At 39.6% G+C, this 12806-nt stretch overlaps 1 protein-coding gene across 7 annotated transcripts in view; it reads right to left on the bottom strand.

The window, feature by feature from the left end:
- The window catches only part of LOC130356311 (troponin T, cardiac muscle isoforms-like), a 190942-nt gene that overhangs the window by 99643 nt on the left and 78493 nt on the right, over positions 1-12806 (bottom strand). For all 7 annotated transcript variants that reach the window (XM_056557625.1, XM_056557624.1, XM_056557623.1 and 4 more), the window contains one exon: positions 2544-2592. In XM_056557625.1, coding sequence (XP_056413600.1) covers positions 2544-2578 — 35 coding nt within the window. In that variant the 5' untranslated portion in view covers positions 2579-2592. The remainder of the gene's footprint in view (positions 1-2543; positions 2593-12806) is intronic.

Here is a 12806-nt window from a genome sequence, read left to right on the forward strand (position 1 = left end):
AATCTAATGCTTGTTGAAGATGATACATTTCCAGTTATATTTTATTTCTGGTAAATTACAGGATATTGTAAGGTGGAGGGAAGATGCCATTTTTGGATATTTTTCAGAGGAAACCAGGGGATGGCATCTGAATATATTGGAGTTCTTAGATTCAGGGTTTTTAGTTAGAAGACAATTCAGCAATAAGCTTTATGCAATCTTATATGATAAAGTTTGGAACTTCAATAAAAAATTATGTGAGTGCACAATGGAATGTACCACATTGTGGGAAAATGTACACTACAGAGAAATTAATAAATTAGATGTGGGTGGTTTTTGGAGAAGAAAGGGCTTAAAAATGGTTGGGGACCTCTTTATACAAGGGAATATTTTGGATTTTGAAGCAGTAAAACTTAAATATAGTGTAATAGATGCACAGAAGTTATGGTATTGGCAGATCTATAAAAATTACAATAATATGTCGGAAGTTAGTACATTTAAGGTGGGGTCTAATCATTTTTTGTTTCAACGGATCCTGATAAGAGAATTTTGAGGGGGGTTTACAAAATGTTGGGGCTGGAAACATCAAAACATCATTTGGAAAGAAATGTTGAGAACTGGGTCAAAGATGGGGTTAGACCCTCTAGGGACGTACATGAAACTAGTTTGAAATCTATAGGTAAGAGTTTAGGAATTTATCATTTAAGCTAATGTAATTGGAAATTTGGTATAGGGAAACCTCTAATTTTCCAAAATGTAGTTATGAGAAAGCTAATTTTGCACATATGCAGAAATGTTGGGCTGAAATTCAAGCAACGAGGATGGGGAATTTAGTCCTGCCCTGGAGATGGTATTGGGTATGATTAAGGAGTATGGGAAGAATGAACAATTAATTAATAAGCTTGTAGCAACACCGCAGGAGAAATGCTAGCACAGGCTTCCAGTATCTGTAGTTTCAGGTGCTGCACATCTCGTATCTTCACAGCATGGACAATTGCCTTCAGATTACCCCAAAGATAAAAGTCTAAGGGGGTCAGATCGGGAGACCTTGGGGGGGCCATTCAACTGGCCCATGACGACCAATCCACTTTCCAGGAAACTGTTCATCTAGGAATGCTCGGACCTGACACCCATAATGTGGTGGTGCACCATCTTGCTGGAAAAACTCAGGGAACGTGCCAGCTTCAGTGCATAAAGAGGGAAACACATCAAGTGGATTGGTCCTCGTGGGCCAGCTGAATGGCCCCCAAGGTCTCCCGATCTGACCCCCTTAGACTGTTATCTTTGGGGTCATCTGAAGGCAATTGTCCATGCTGAGAAGATACGAGATGTGCAGCACATGAAACTACGGATACTGGAAGCCTGTGCTAGCATTTCTCCTGCGGTGTTGCTATCAGTGTGTGAAGAGTGGGAGAAGAGGGTTGCATTGACAATCCAACACAATGGGCAGCACATTGAACACATTTTATAAGTGGTCAGAAACTTGTAAATAACTCATGAAAGAATAAAGTTACATTAAAACCAAGCACATCATTGTTCTTCTTGTGAAATTCCCAATAAGTTTGATGTGTCACATGACCCTCTTCCTATTGAAAAAACAAAAGTTGCATTTAAAATGTCCGACTTCAAAATGGTCGCCATGGTCACCACCCATCTTGAAAAGTTTCCTCACTCACATATACGAATGTGCCACAAACAGGAAGTTAATATCACCAACCATTCACATTTTATTAAGGTGTATCCATATATTTGGCCCACCCTGTACATTAACACTTCAAATTGGTGACAAGGTGATTTTAGTGTTCTTACTATTGTAATTGAGCTTCTGATATCCCCCTCCATGGTGCACATCTATTACTTAGGCTCTCCATTTCAGGGGGCTGGACCAAAGCCCCGGCAATGGAGAGACCAGAGAAATATGATAATCATGTTTTGCTTGTTATTTTGTAAAACAAAAAGGCCAGGCAGGAACCAACATGTGTCAGAGGCAGATAAATGCTGTATACCGTACAACCTCTAAACAATATTGATGTGCAGCAATTTTGATTAAAGTCAATGATAATCAGCAAATCAGTGATAGTATGTAATATAAAAAAATAACTGCAGAAACTGTATTTATTCATACTAAAATGAATTCCATTGCACTGAAAACTGATAAATCAAGCATGTATCACAATATCCCGCTGCAGAAAAAAAGATGGACAAATGTTGGTAATTTTACATTTCTGTCAGTAAGTTACCTTTGTAAACAATTAGTCAGCACATTTTCTATGCAATGGTACCGACAGAGTGCTTGCAGTGTCCTATTTAGTGTAAATAGGTTTATAACTTTGTTGTCTACTGCTACAAGGAGGAAGACCCTGTATGCATACTATATTTAAATAAGACCCATTTGAGTCAATGGGAAACATTAGAAAAATATGTGCAGAGGTAGCCTTTGTGAGAGACATACTTGATTTACAGGCAGATTAATAAAAAATGTATGGAAATTAGGCAAGTAGGGTGTATAATTTTGCAATGTATGTTGTGCACGAGAAGGAAAAACAAAGTCAGCAAATACATACTCATATTCTTCTGTTATATCCTCTGTATCAGACATGGTAGATTCCAGGGCTACAAATAGAGTAAACAAAAGCAAATAATTATTATTAATTTAACTTTTTCTATTTATTATTTTTAATATTATTTTAAAAACAACTTAACTCAGGGCACACTGAGCGAATTCCATGAGGAAACTTTTCACACACTTTGAACTAAAGTTAAAACAATACATTTACACACCACCTTACACATTTAAATACCCCCTAAAAATTAGAATGGTCTGTAGGGTATTTTCAGGGAAGGAGGCATACGCCATGCTTGCCTTCAGCACCAATACCACCAGTGAAGGGAAAGAGAAAGACTTAAAAGAGCACTGTCAGATCCACAAACTTTTATATGTTGTTACTGATGAAAATTAATGATGTTTTGTAATATGATTGTTTAATTGTTTTTGAATATTTAATAAAGAAAATGGCCCCAGAAAATCCCACCATAGGGGTCCCCATACCTACTGGGACACTAACTAGTCCTGCAGAAGCATCAGCTTGTCCATGAGTCATGGACAAGGAATGACTCAACGACAAGCCTACATAAGAAGACACACTAATCACCTCCCACCACCACAAGGGATGGATACACCCCTTCCCCTGAGAGGATTTCTAACACTGTGAGCTAATAGAAAGGCATTTTATAATAAATATAGGTGTTAGAGGCATAAAAATTAGATTTACATGGTCACAATTAGGTAGTGAGTAACATATTTTTTTGTGGGATCTGACAGGTAAGCTTTAACCTTCCTTCTTTCTTCCTCTTCCCCCTGATCATCATCCAGTAATGGTGTGTCCTAGAAGGTAGCATCACAGGGCCATGCTTCTAGAGGCCCACATATTAGTGACCCTTTCCCCTATACTAGTGATCATACAGGTGACCCTGTCTAGACGGTTATAAGCCACTGATTCCTGCATTTGTGGGCCACTAAGGAATCCAAATTAAACCCACAGATGTCACTGAAATTGAAAATGAAGTTTTCTATGTTTTTATTTTTTATTTTGTGAGGACTTTGATGGTGGCACAGAGAAACTTGTAAGCCCAACAGTTTGTGGCCAAGCACCCCAATGCTTTTTTGGCTAGACCCCAAAGATGGACCCCCATCAATGCAGTTGAGATGAGGACATTTTGGGGCCTTGTGCTGCACATTAGTGTCGAGTGCAAAAATTTGAATAGCAAATTTTTATCACAAATATCGGCACTTTGTAATTTTGCAAATATTTATGATATAGCGAAATATATTCGTTATGACTAATATTTTTTTCACAGTACACATCACAATGATGTGTATTGTGTAAATAAAAAGTCATCATCCCTCCCTGCTTCCAGCTTGTGGTCCAAATAAGACGAATATGCGATTATGCAAAAATTTGTGAATATCGGCACTTCCAGAGGACACTGATCCCTCCCTTCTTTTAGCTTGTGGGCCAATGAGAAGGATGCAAATACTGTTGTCAGAGGTTAGCAACATCCCTAGCAACCAATAGAAAAGTAGTTAGATGAAAGATATAATCGCGCCTGTGCATTTTGCGAATTCCATTATGAATTCTGCATGGAAAAAAAAAAGTTAACGAATATGCGAAATTTGCGACTATAGGATGAATATTCGGCCATATATTCGCGAAATATTGCGAATTCAAATATGGCCTATGCCGCTCATCACTACTGCACATGAGGATAGTCAAAAAACCTAGCATTAGGAAATAATGGCGTGGGGATTTTCTATACAACACCCCACTTTACTGTATGGGCATGGCATGGGCACAATTTTTCCATGATACTGTTAATACAACATGTCCATCCTGCGATGATCCCATGACTGTTTAAAATAAGATTGGTCATAGATCATTTAAGTAATAAATTTGCCAAGGCCTGTATTCCTCAAAAGTATGTCACTATTGACGATTCCCTTTTTGGTTTTAAAGGGGGACTCGTTTTCCACAAGTGCCAGGGACAAACTGTGCATCAAGCACACCCTGGCTGTTGGACTAGCCAGTCTGGGATGCATTTAACTATAAGCACCACAAGAGGCAGAACATCCTTTCTTTGCACATGTGGGACACCATTATCATGTGCCAGAACACAGAACGAAGAAATAAGATAAGAAAAAGAGAGGTCATGCTATGGAATGCAATGGAGCAAGGTGAGTAGGTTTTTACTTTATTTTATTTTTTTATCTTGGACCCCCCGTGATCTCCGTGCAACACCCGGCTTTCTAAACAGTATGTTTACATGCTGGGTTCCCGTGGCGGGGATAGTGACATCACGCTATGCCCCCTCCATTTATGTCTATGGGAGGGCGTTGCTAGGTTAGAAAAAAATCAGCAATCCAATATGGCAATTAGAACAGGTGCATGGATCAATGTTCTATCCACATAAATATAGTATCCATAACTTGTAATATTATATTTTTCCAGAATAACATCCATGCCCCCTCTTGAATGTGTTTATTAAGTAAAACATCACAACATCATGTGACAGAGAGTCCTACAGGCCCAGGATCACAAGAAGGTTCTCTATACTGTCTATTCATAAATTTCTATATTGTGATGAAATCCCCCTAAGATGTCTATTCTCCAAACTAAATAACCCCTAGCATGATAATCTACATTTGCAATGTCTGTGCAGTGGCGTCTCTAGGGGGGGGGCCAGAGGGGGCCACGGCCCCCCCTATATCATGATTGGCCCCCCCTTGTGCCCCCCCTAGCAGCAGTAGCAGCTCTCATGGCCATCAGGGGGGTACAGCTAGTTCACCAGTAAGGGTCCCGAGCCCCCGCTGCACCCCCCGCCCCTCGGAGCCATCTACTCCGCCATCCTTTTTTTAAATAAATCTTCAGCCAGCAGCCCTGTCACTACGCAGGGGCCGCGCTATGCAGACTGGGAAGAGCAGACAGGAAGCTCCTCCCCCTCTCTCACTCCCCTGTATGCTGCTGCTGGACCTTGTGGAGCAGGCCTGCTGTGTGTATACAGGCCCGGACATCACCAGTATGGAAGACTTACCTGCCCAGTGCCCACTGCTCATGCTGCCCTTTCAAAGTAAGTAACTTGCTTGGGGGAGAGGGGGAAAGTTGTAGTTCGGGAGACAGTGGGAGGTAGTTCAGTGTTTCCCAACCAGGGGGCCTCCAGCTGTTTCAAAACTACAACTCCCAGCATTCCTTTGGCTTTATGAGCATACTGGGAGTTGTAGTTTTGCAACAGCTGGAGGCCCCCAGGTTGGGAAACACTGATTTATCTATCAATCTCCTATCTATCTATCTATCATCTATCTATCTCATATCTATCTATCTCATATCTATCTATCTAACTCAGATAGATGAGAGATAGATAGATGAAAGATAGATAGATATGAGAGATAGACAGGTAGATAGATGATATATAGCTAGATAGATACATAAATATATATAAATATATATATATATATATATATAAATATATATATATATATATATATATAGAAAGATAGATATGAGAGATAGAAAGATAGATAAATAGATGATATATAGATAGAGAGATGATATATAGAAAGAGGATAATACACAGTGATGTCACAGTACAGGGATAATACACAGTGATGTCACAGTACAGGGAAAATACATACAGTGATGTCACAGTACAGGGATAATACACACAGTGATGTCACAGTACAGGGATAATACACAGTGATGTCACAGTACAGGGATAATGCACAGTGATGTCACAGTACAGGGATAATGCACAGTGATGTCACAGTACAGGGATAATACACAGTGATGTCACAGTACAGGGATAATACACACAGTGATGTCACAGTACAGGGATAATACACACAGTGATGTCACATTACAGGGATAATACACACATTGATGTCACAGTACAGGGATAATACACACATTGATGTCACAGTACAGGGATAATACACAGTGATGTCACAGTACAGGGATAATACACAGTGATGTCACAGTACAGGGATAATACACAGTGATGTCACAGTACAGGGATAATACACAGTGATGTCACAGTACAGGGATAATACACACAGTGATGTCACAGTACAGGGATAATACACACAGTGATGTCACAGTACAGGGATAATACACAGTGATGTCACAGTACAGGGATAATACACAGTGATGTCACAGTGCAGGGATAATACACAGTGATGTCACAGTACAGGGATAATACACACAGTGATGTCACAGTACAGGGATAATACACAGTGATGTCACAGTACAGGGATAATACACACTGTGATGTGTACAGCTGGTATGTACCACTATAAGGCCAGTGTATGTGGGAGTATTGGTAATTGTAAAATGAATTTTATACAGTAACAATTGGTGTTAGTCGGTCATTAGTCAGTCACAATGGTAGTCGTGGTCATGGTGTCGCAGTATTATTTGTTTCTTGCTAGTAACGCACACAACTAACAGTAAGCACCTTTTGTCTGGAGGTGCTGACCATTTTTATTTTTTTGTACTGGTATTATCAGTAATATTGGTGTCAGTAACAGTATGACCATAATATGTATGATGACAATATTTCCTCCCTGTATGCTGGTATTATTGGTAATATTGGTCTCAGTATACAGGATTTGGTCAGTTACAGTATGATGGTAATATGTATGGTGATAATATTCCTCCTTGTATACTGATATTATTTAGCGCCAAGATTCGTGCAAAACGGATTCTTTAATGCTTAAAAAGCCATAACAGGGGTCAATGTGACGCGTTTCAGGTGCGTTAGCACCCTTAATCGTACATAAGATAAAACCACATTTGTCTGGGTATATATAGAGGAAATGACATGGTTCTCCCAGGTGGAAGGAAAAAGTGATTGCTCACATGACCGACCTCCTGGAGTCAGGCATTAACCCCTTACAACCACAAACTAAAATATACATAGTATAACGTACAAAAATATTAGTTAAGACAAAAGTACACATTTAAGGGCATACATATATTTGCAAAGTGTAAAGAACTTATTAAATGTAGAGAAATTATTATTTAATTCTTAAATACGCATTCATATGTATGTACCTAAAGTGTGTAAAAACGCACACATGTCAGGGAAACCTGTGTGAATAGGTCACAATCACTTCAAAAAGGAGATTGAGGAAAGATATGCATGGTTGTACAAATGTATTCGAACAGAAATTGACAAAATTTTATATATAGAAGAAGTATATTTTATATTCTTTACAATACAAAAACAAACCCAGATGCATGTCCCGCTAATGTTTAAGCCCGATTTCTGGACTCCAACATGCTGCTATATACGATAAAGTATATCTATAGTGAATGTAAAAAATTTGTATATTAAATTATATAGCAAAAATGAGATCAGATGGATAGCAGAGCCATATATGAATATATGGATACAAATATAACATTTGCTACTTCCAAAAACGTGAGGGCAAAAAATGCAGGATACCATAACACAGAAATTTGGAAAAAAGAGGGAAATGTAAATGTAGTATGTAATACTAATTTTAATATTCAATAGTACAAAATAACATCTTGTCTTTTGTTTAAGCCCTGAGGCGCCCTGGTTCCCAATTTGATGATCCAGTATACCTCACGGTTCAACAATTTCTGTCTATGGTTACCACCGCGTTTAGGCAAAAAAACTTTTTCAATGGCAGATAACTTAATGGAGGAAGAATCCCTGTTGTGGTGTTGGGCACAATGTAGTGATACAGATGAAACACTTCTAGAATTAAAGTGAGGTATATCTGATAAATGTTTCCTAATACGGGTTTTGAGACTATTGGTGGTGCACCCCACATACTGTACCTTGCACGTCACACACGACAGGAGATACACGACATATTTTGTATTACAGTTGATATATTGTCTGATGTTGTATGTCGCTCCTGTCGCGTATGACGTGACCACAGACGTGGGAGACAGGATGTTGCAGCAGATGCAACGTGTGTGTCCGCATCTGTAAATGCCTACAGTTTTCAACCAGGTAGGTGAGATAGTAGTGTGGGAAGAAAAAAGTGATGGTGAAATAGTCTGACCAAGTGTGGGAGCACGTTTAGCCACACACCGACAACCTGCATGCATGGTATCTGAAAGTTGAGGGTCAGATGAAATCAGTGGTAAGTATTTTTTTATGATATTGCAAATCTGTGGAAATTGAAGACTATATTGCGTAGAAAAGACCATAGGTTTAAAAGTACTATTTGTAATTCTCGGGTGTTGGCTTTTGAGAAGACGATCTCGGTTCCTGGATCGGGCAATGTTGTCTGCACGATCCAGTGACCACTGTGGATACCCTCTGTTGCGAAGGCGTTCAGATAATGCATTCATTTCAACAGAGAAATCCATATCCCTAGTGCAATTCCGTCTAGTTCGAATAGCTTCTCCAATAGGAAGGTTATGGATGACATGTGGGGGGTGACACGAACGAGCATGTAAGATGGAATTAACAGCAGTTTCTTTGCGATAAGTAGTAGATATAATTTTTTGAGAATCCGTGTCACCCCTCATAGTCACATCCAAAAAAGACACGTTAAAAATGCAATGATTGACTGTAAAGCATAAGTTCAGCATGTTGGAGTTCAAAAAATCTTTAAAACAGTCCAAATCTTTAGCATCATCCCTCCATATAAATAGCAAATCATCAATATACCTGCCATACCAATGTATATGGGACTTGAATATATTAGTAGATGAGTATAAATACATACTTTCCCAGTAGGCCATGTATATATTAGCTATAGATGGGGAAAAACGTGCGCCCATCGGGGCCCCGGTGGTCTGCAGGAAGAACTGATCATCAAACATAAAAAAATTGTGAGTAAGTAAATAATCCAAAACGATGATCATGTATTCCTGCAGACCAGCGGGGTATTCAGAATATGTGGTCAGAAACCAACTCATAGCAGTTTTTGCCTGGCTGTGGGGAATTACAGAATAAAGTGAGATTACATCAGCTGTAATCCACGTTAGTCCCTCAAACCACTCTAAACTTTCTATTGCTGACAAAAGATGTTTTGTATCCTGGATGTATCCAGGCATAGTTGGAACGAGTGGTTGAAGGAGATTATCTAGCCAGGCGGATAGGTTCTCATTAAGGGAACCTATCCCAGCAACTATGGGTCTGACTGGTGGGGGGAAACAATTTTTGTGTATCTTGGGGAGTGAATGGAAGATGGCTGTAACTGGATGTTCAATTTTGATGTAATCTGCTTCAGATTTAGATATAAATCCATTCTGCTCCCCAAGATCCACAAGTTCTCTTAGTTGCTCCTTGAAAATGGAACAGGGGTTGCTGGATAACGGTCTATAGGTAGTAACATCCGACAGTAATTCTAAATTTAATTTTTTATATAGACCGGCATCCAGCAACACCACTACTCCCCCCTTGTCGGCTTGCCGTACGACCAGATCGGACATATTAGATATGTCCTTCAAGGCCGCACGCTCCTGAAAGGAAAGATTGGAACTAGTGGTGGTTCTGGACTGAGATAGAACAGTTAAGTCACGCTCAACAGCCTCCTGAAAAAAATCAAGAGACTGTGTGCGCGACATAACTGGATAGAAATGAGGATTTTTGGTTGCAAACTTAGGGATAGATTGCGGCATAGAAAAAGAGGGTTCATGCATATGTTGTAATTCAGATGAAACACATAATTCTGCAAATGAACAACGTAAAACACTTTCCAAACCATTATGAGGAAGCATGGAATTAACATCATGACCCTCTGCTACGTGACTTTCCTGGTTATTGCCCCAAAATTCTATCTCACTAGTGTCCATGGGATTGTCCATCTGAAAAAAATGTTTGCGTATAGTAATCCCTCTCACAAATCTATTCACATCTAGTAAGGTAGAAAATAAATCAAAAGTCCGGGTAGGAGAAAATGATAATCCTCTCGATAATAAAGTAATATGATGTGTAGACAGTACCTTTGCAGATAAATTGTATACAGGGATTGTTAATTCCTCTTGCGATTCCGCTGGGGATTCCTTCTTCTGTTTGGCAGAACGATGTTTTCTGCCACCCCGTCGTTTTTTGACTGCTTAGATTTAACAGATGCTGATAGATTTTGAGGAGCATTGGTGATGGAGTTGCCTGGGCGAGAGGAATCGATGATTTCTGGAGCGGAGTCTGACGAATCCATTTCTGTGGAACTGAAATTCACTCTCTGCACACTCCTGCTGCGACGATGGTGTTTGAATTTTCTTAAAATTGAACGGGGGTGCCGGATTTTGTGTCAGTTTGAGGCCAGATGTAGACATTGTTCGTCTTATAGTCCTGCATATCTCGTAACAGTTTGGACTGTTTTATGTCCATGATCGTGGCTTCCAATTTATCCAGATTTTCTTGGATTTTCTTATCTAGATCTCTGAATGCAGAGTTGTCTTCAAATTATGCAACTGAGAGGGATTACTATACGCAAAAAATTTTTCAGATGGACAATCCCATGGACACTAGTGAGATAGAATTTTTGGGCAATAACCAGGAAAGTCACGTAGCAGAGGGTCATGATGTTAATTCCATGCTTCCTCATAATGGTTTGGAAAGTGTTTTACGTTGTTCATTTGCAGAATTATGTGTTTCATCTGAATTACAACATATGCATGAACCCTCTTTTTCTATGCCGCAATCTATCCCTAAGTTTGCAACCAAAAATCCTCATTTCTATCCAGTTATGTCGCGCACACAGTCTCTTGATTTTTTTCAGGAGGCTGTTGAGCGTGACTTAACTGTTCTATCTCAGTCCAGAACCACCACTAGTTCCAATCTTTCCTTTCAGGAGCGTGCGGCCTTGAAGGACATATCTAATATGTCCGATCTGGTCGTACGGCAAGCCGACAAGGGGGGAGCAGTGGTGTTGCTGGATGCCGGTCTATATAAAAAATTAAATTTAGAATTACTGTCGGATGTTACTACCTATAGACCGTTATCCAGCAACCCCTGTTCCATTTTCAAGGAGCAACTAAGAGAACTTGTGGATCTTGGGGAGCAGAATGGATTTATATCTAAATCTGAAGCAGATTACATCAAAATTGAACATCCAGTTACAGCCATCTTCCATTCACTCCCCAAGATACACAAAAATTGTTTCCCCCCACCAGTCAGACCCATAGTTGCTGGGATAGGTTCCCTTAATGAGAACCTATCCGCCTGGCTAGATAATCTCCTTCAACCACTCGTTCCAACTATGCCTGGATACATCCAGGATACAAAACATCTTTTGTCAGCAATAGAAAGTTTAGAGTGGTTTGAGGGACTAACGTGGATTACAGCTGATGTAATCTCACTTTATTCTGTAATTCCCCACAGCCAGGCAAAAACTGCTATGAGTTGGTTTCTGACCACATATTCTGAATACCCCGCTGGTCTGCAGGAATACATGATCATCGTTTTGGATTATTTACTTACTCACAATTTTTTTATTTTTTTTATGTTTGATGATCAGTTCTTCCTGCAGACCACCGGGGCCCGATGGGCGCACGTTTTTCCCCATCTATAGCTAATATATACATGGCCTACTGGGAAAGTATGTATTTATACTCATCTACTAATATATTCAAGTCCCATATACATTGGTATGGCAGGTATATTGATGATTTGCTATTTATATGGAGGGGTGATGCTAAAGATTTGGACTGTTTTAAAGATTTTTTGAACTCCAACATGCTGAACTTATGCTTTACAGTCAATCATTGCATTTTTAACGTGTCTTTTTTGGATGTGACTATGAGGGGTGACACGGATTCTCAAAAAATTATATCTACTACTTATCGCAAAGAAACTGCTGTTAATTCCATCTTACATGCTCGTTCGTGTCACCCCCCACATGTCATCCATAACCTTCCTATTGGAGAAGCTATTCGAACTAGACGGAATTGCACTAGGGATATGGATTTCTCTGTTGAAATGAATGCATTATCTGAACGCCTTCGCAACAGAGGGTATCCACAGTGGTCACTGGATCGTGCAGACAACATTGCCCGATCCAGGAACCGAGATCGTCTTCTCAAAAGCCAACACCCGAGAATTACAAATAGTACTTTTAAACCTATGGTCTTTTCTACGCAATATAGTCTTCAATTTCCACAGATTTGCAATATCATAAAAAAATACTTACCACTGATTTCATCTGACCCTCAACTTTCAGATACCATGCATGCAGGTTTTCGGTGTGTGGCTAAACGTGCTCCCACACTTGGTCAGACTATTTCACCATCACTTTTTTCTTCCCACACTACTATCTCACCTACCTGGTTGAAAACTGTAGGCAT

The sequence above is a fragment of the Hyla sarda genome, chromosome 2 (genome assembly GCF_029499605.1).
Source record: "Hyla sarda isolate aHylSar1 chromosome 2, aHylSar1.hap1, whole genome shotgun sequence".
In the NCBI taxonomy this organism is placed as follows: domain Eukaryota; kingdom Metazoa; phylum Chordata; class Amphibia; order Anura; family Hylidae; genus Hyla; species Hyla sarda.